Raw genomic sequence first — 6,334 nt, 5'->3', positions numbered from 1 at the left:
TCTTGTGACTATGATCTTGCTGAAACTGAGCTAACCAATAACTAGGCCGACACCACACGTGAAGATTATAAGATATCAGTGTTATTTTGACCGGTTCTCAGAGTTTCAGCAGTTTGGTTGGATTTTGGAAGAGGGTAGGTGAGCAAGTGGCCAGTCATTACACATTGCACCTTTAAAATGTAAAGTGTTGTCCTGTATTTTTCTCCTAGCTGTAAGCTACTGATGTCAGATCAAAGTGAATGTAATGCCCTAAAATATTCACTCATTAAAGCAGTAATATATATATATATATATATATTACTGTATATAAGTTCTGAGCCTTTGACAGGAGAAGTGACTATAATTGAATGGATTTTTAATCACAACAGCTTGAATAAGACAAGATCAGCATGAGAAAATAGCATATTATTAAGTATATAAAGTATTTGAGCTACCCATAAATTACAAAACATTGTGAATTGTAGATCTAATGGGTTAGGGTTAGGGTTAGGGCATTTAAAGATGCAAAGACCCTGATGAACCTGATAAAAAGCAAAGGATATGGTGCTTTGAAAGCATGGAGATGATAATAGTGTTTCATGGTAGTAGCTCTCCAGATCAGAGTGCATTCCAGACAGATCTGCATCCTGTCTCTACTTGCTGTATAGTGCTCATAAGTGGTTGTTGCTGAGAGCAAATATGTACAGTGAATATATTTTTCTACTTCCTTGTTTTTCATTTTATGTTATATGATACTAAAATGATGGCCATGATCTTCTGTTAATATTTTTATATTTTTTGTAAGGAAATACAAAATTCTACATTAAAATGTGTTGTCATCTTTAGTATTCTGGTTGTGTATGAGGCCATCTAGTGGCTCATGGCTGTGATTAGAAATTGCTGACTGAATAAAGGGTGAGCTTCATGTCTTATTACTTAGCAAAATTAGAGGTTATATTCCACTATGTACACTACCGTTCAAAAGTTTGGGATCACCCAGACAATTTCGTGTTTTCCAAGAAAACTCACACTTATTAATCAAATGAGTTGCAAAATGTATAGAAAATATAGTCAAGACATTGACAAGGTTAGAAATAATGATTTGTATTTGAAGTATTAATTTGTTTCTTCAAACTTTGCTTTCGTCGAAGAATGCTCCTTTTGCAGCAATTACAGCATTGCAGACCTTTGGCATTCTAGCTGTTAATTTGCTGAGGTAATCTGTTGAAATTTCACCCCACGCTTCCTGAAGCACCTGCCACAAGTTGGATTGGCTTGATGGGCACTTCTTGCGGACCATACGGTCAAGCTGCTCCCACAACAACTCAAATGGGGTTGAGATCTGGTGACTGTGCTGGCCACTCCATTACAGACAGCATACCAGCTGCCTGCTTCTTCCCTCAATAGTTCTTGCACAATGTGGAGGTGTGCTTTGGGTCATTGTCCTGTTGGAGGAGGAAATTGGCTCCAATCAAGCGCTGCCCACAGGGTATGGCATGGCGTTGCAAAATGGAGTGATAGCCTTCTTTATTTAAAATCCCTTTTACCTGGTACAAATCTCCCACTTTACCAGCACCAAAGCAGCCCCAGACCATCACATTACCTCCACCATGCTTGACAGATGGTGTCAGGCACTCTTCCAGCATCTTTTCACCTGTTCTGCGTCTCACAAATGTTCTTCTGTGTGATCCAAACACCTCAAACTTGGATTCATCTGTCCAGAACACCTTTTTCCAATCTTCCTCTGTCCAATGCCTGTGTTCTTTTGCCCATACCAATCTTTTCTTTTTATTGGCCAGTCTCAGATATGGCTTTTTCTTTGCCACTCTGCCTAGAAGGCCAGCATCCCGGAGTCGCCTCTTCACTGTCGACGTTGACACTGGCGTTTTGCGGGTACCATTTAAAGAAGCTGCCAGTTGAGGACATGTGAGGCATCTATTCCTCAAACTAGAGACTCTAATGTACTTGTCTTCTTGCTGAGTTGTGCACCGGGGCCTCCCACTTCTCTTTCTGCTCTGGTTAGAGCCCGTTTGTGCTGTTCTCTGAAGGGAGTAATACACACCGCTGTAGGAAATGTTCAGTTTCTTTGCAATTTCTCGCATGGAATAGCCTTCATTTCTAAGAACAAGAATAGACTGGCGAGTTTCACATGAAAGTTCTTTTTTTCTGGCCATTTTGAGAGTCTTATCGAACCCACAAATGTGATGCTCCAGATAATCAACTAGCTCAAAGGAAGGCCAGTTGTATAGCTTATATCTCCAGCATAACTGTTTTCAGCTGTGCTAACATAATTGCACAAGGGTTTTCAAGGGTTTTCTAATCATCCATTAGTCTTCTAAGGCGATTAGCAAACACAATGTACCATTAAAACACTGGAGTGATCGTTGATGGAAATGGGCCTCTATACACCTATGGAGATATTTCATTAGAAACCAGACGTTTCCACCTTGAATAGTCATTTACCACATTAACAATGTATAGAGTGTATTTCTGATTGATTTAATGTTATCTTCATTGAAAAAAACAATGCTTTTCTTTGAAAAATAAGGACATTTCTAAGTGATCCCAAACTTTTGAATGGTAGTGTATATTTTTTTTATCTTCCGCACACACAAACCCCTGCACACCTTTTTTAACCTTCACAGATAAAACTAAAAACATATTTTAGAGAATCTTAAAACTACAATTAAAGGCATATTCTGATCTATTTTGTGTCATTGGTACGAATATTATTCAGGACATTGGTGTGTTTAATGCTTATGCAGCAGTGACAATAAAAGACAACCTTGGTTGCAGTATACTGCTTTGTCTTGCACACCCAACCTAAATCATTCGCTGAAACATTGAAGAAAGCCAAACTACTTCTTGGATATGCTGCATATTTGTGCACATTGCTTTCCATGACACCATGACACACCACACATCCATACAATGCTTTAATGACTGATGTTACTGATCTCTACACACAATTTTTTGTTTTAGTTTAAATATTTTATGTTTATTTAACAAATCTCTTGCGTGAACTATCCATGTCACATTGCTGAACCAGTTTGTGATAAATGGGTGACTGTACAGGATATGAACCTGTCGCATTGCAAGAGACAATCATACCTTTGGCTGGATACTTTGACAGGAGCACATCCAGCCTTACGGATTTGTTTTGCTAGTTTATGTGACGAATAGGAATCAAATCCTTATTACATTAGTGACAACTTGAAATAGTGGTTTGTGAATGCTAAATGAGAAGGGAAGGGACATCATGATGTGATTTACTATTGGAGAACTGATTGGAAGTTAAACTATCTTATTTTAGCGAAGGAACTTGTATAATATGTATTCTGGTGTTTATTGGCGGCCATCTCTGACATGGAAAACGTAAGTTACATCGTGCTATCAAATTGCTGAGAAACGCAGAAGCACCAAGTACATGCACACAATCAGAAAGGCTTCCACGTCCCTGAGGGGGATGGAGAAACAAATCAAGTTGCGAAGGAAGCACATTTCATTCAGATACGCTGATTAATCTCCTGTGGTTCATTAACACGCACCTCAAGATCCCCAAGGCATAACACATTGTGTTGCTTTTTGGCTTTCTGACAGCCGATACCACCAGACCGTGTAGCACAGCGACATCTCTGATGCCAGTGTGTTGTCGTGATGACACGGGTAGGATCACCTTCTTTCATTGGCTCCAAGGGGAGTGCCTTAAGTTATCCGACTGCATCTGCAAATACCAAGAAGCACCAAATAGCAGCGGGGTTAATATACTGGTGCATAACATGTTGGCAGCATGCTGAAGGATGGGAACTGAATTATATTCATCTGACGCACATTCAAATGGAGATGAAACATGCATAAAGACTTCAGCTGTTAAAACTCTCAGACAAAGTTGTTGAGAAAGAGGCTAAGATGAGCGACCATGAGATCGATGGAGAGACGTTGCTTGTGGGAATGGGACTTTGTGTCTCTGTGTCCCCGGTGCAAACTGCTTTTTACCTCATCCTGGTGATGCTGGGCATCCTGGGTAATGCCACAGTTGTTGGGGTGATTGGCATGAGTGTAGTCACAGACCATATTGGGGGACTTAAGTCGGACATCATCATCATTAACATGGCACTGTCTAACCTGCTGGTGTCTGTGATGAGGAACATACCGCTCGTCATCTCCGACATCGGACTTGAGGTATGTCGTTTTTAAGATGAATGTTTTTATGCTTGCCAACACACAGAAGGGGGACCCTTTTGCTAGTTCAAATGGTACGTTGACTTCTTGAGTGTACAATTTTGACAAGGTTTTGTCGAGGTCTTATTTGTCTGCTGAAGAAAAACTACAGCAGCTAAAAGGTGTATTAGACGCAAGGTGAATTATGTACGGTTGGTAAAGGACACATCTTTGTATCTCCAGGAGATGTGTTTGAGTGGATATTAGTAATTTCATCTGCAACGGGCTCTTTCTTTTACAACTGTACTCTTCCAAAGAGTGGTGTCAAATCCTCATGGGTGTCTGGGTGTGGCTGCGATCGGTCAATGTGTGGTCAACGCTCTTCCTCAGTGCGTTCCACCTCCAGACATTGAGGCGTGTGGCTCCTACTATGGTGAACCATAACGGGCCCCGCAGCCTTCCTAAAAGCCTACTGCTGAGCCTGGCCCTCATCTGGCTTCTCAACTTCATTTACTCCATTCCTGCTCATATCTTTTCCACTAATGTGAACAGCACCGAGGTGAGAGCCTCCTGCAACAGAGGCTGCATTAGCCTTTCAGACTATTTGATCCTCTTCATTTACACATCACAGCAAGTCATTTTGTGCACCATGCTACTTTGTTTAAAATTCATTTTCCATTCATTTTGTGTTAAAGTTATCATAATGAAATTACATTTGTGATATGAGGTCATTTTAAAAAGAAGCTGCATTATCACACGATCATGTAAAATTGACCAGAAGAAATAGCGCAGAACTAAGAACTATTCAATTAGACAGCTCTTGTTCAGATACATATTTTGTCAAATCACTAAAACAACAAAGATTTAATAAATTACTACAATAATGTTGATTAGCAATGCAGTGTTATAATGCTATGTCAGAAGTAGATGTCCCTTTTGATATGGAGAGAATTCCTCTCCATAGATTGCTAACTACATGTGTGTTCCACCCTCTTCCTCCTCCTCCACTCCTCCTCCTCCTCCTCTCTCAGACCCTGATGCTGGTGAGCAGCGCGACGCGCCCCCTGCTGGGTTGTGTGTGGAACTTTCCCTCCAGCTCCAGTGGTCTGGCCTATGCAACCACGTCGATGGTGATCCATGAAGCTATTCCCATAATCCTAAAGGCCTTTACCAACCTGGGCTCCCTTTACACACTCTACACCCACAGCAGGGTGCGGAGCTCAGCGCAAGATGCACCTGTCATGAAACGGGTGCCTGCTGAGAGACGAGCGGCCAAGGTGAGGAAGACCAGGGTGGCTTGTTAAGAGCTCACTGAAGCGATGTTCATCAACAAAATGAGTAGTGAATAAATTATTACAATTCTTAATCTGAAGCAGACTTGAGAATTAATTTATCCGACAGATTCAGACAACATAAATTGTTTTACATTTTTATTGGTGTCAAAGTGAACATATTTGACTAGTTTGACTTCCCTAACTGAATGTATTGTGTGTTTCTACAGGTGATTCTCACTCTCATTATGCTCTTTATAGTATCATGGGGCACCAGCATTATCTCTGTCAACTCTTTCAACTACAACAGGGGCCCCTCTGCGGAGTTCCTTCTGGTCGTTGCTCGTTTTGCCAACATCATCTTCATTGCAATGTCACCTGCTGTTCTGGCTGTTGGCCACCGGCGGCTGCGGTCTTTCATCAAGTCTACACTCTCTCACTGACAGACCACACAATACTGATAATCGTTCACTATTATTTCCAAGACGAATAAAACACATTTAAAGAAGGCTCGTGGTTATAGGTATGAATATATTACGTTTCTCTCTGTAAACCTCTACTATGTGACTGTGTTTGGACTGATGGACCCAATCGAAAAACAAAGTTATATCAAGTGTAAAAAAATGGTCACACTAAAATCAATATATTAGTAGATACTACAATATGTGAGGATATGAGTTGCAATACCAATATTTGGGTCAAAACTTTTGCTGTAGCTGTTAAGTGTACAATGGATGTCATTTGAAAGCAACATTATATATTTACAAAACAAAACGGCGACTAATCATTCAAAAACAGCAAATAATAAGTAAACTAAGTATAATAAATAAACTAATCTACCACACTTCCTACATACTTTGTCACCCTTCTACAATTACTATTTCTACACTAGTACATTTTTCTGAAATATTTCATTGAGCTCA

At 40.3% G+C, this 6,334-nt stretch overlaps 1 protein-coding gene across 1 annotated transcript; it reads left to right on the top strand.

The window, feature by feature from the left end:
- Positions 1 to 3,888: 3,888 nt before the first annotated feature.
- On the top strand, positions 3,889 to 5,920 carry LOC130207927 (olfactory receptor class A-like protein 4). The gene is made up of 4 exons (XM_056436712.1): positions 3,889 to 4,154; positions 4,435 to 4,699; positions 5,172 to 5,417; positions 5,642 to 5,920. Exons 1-4 carry the CDS (start codon positions 3,889 to 3,891, stop codon positions 5,852 to 5,854), a joined length of 990 nt encoding a protein of 329 aa, XP_056292687.1. The 3' UTR covers positions 5,855 to 5,920.
- The last annotated feature ends 414 nt before the right edge of the window (positions 5,921 to 6,334 follow it).

This window comes from Pseudoliparis swirei, chromosome 18 (genome assembly GCF_029220125.1).
Source record: "Pseudoliparis swirei isolate HS2019 ecotype Mariana Trench chromosome 18, NWPU_hadal_v1, whole genome shotgun sequence".
NCBI lineage: Eukaryota > Metazoa > Chordata > Actinopteri > Perciformes > Liparidae > Pseudoliparis > Pseudoliparis swirei.
This window is presented reverse-complemented; position numbering and strand designations above follow the sequence as displayed.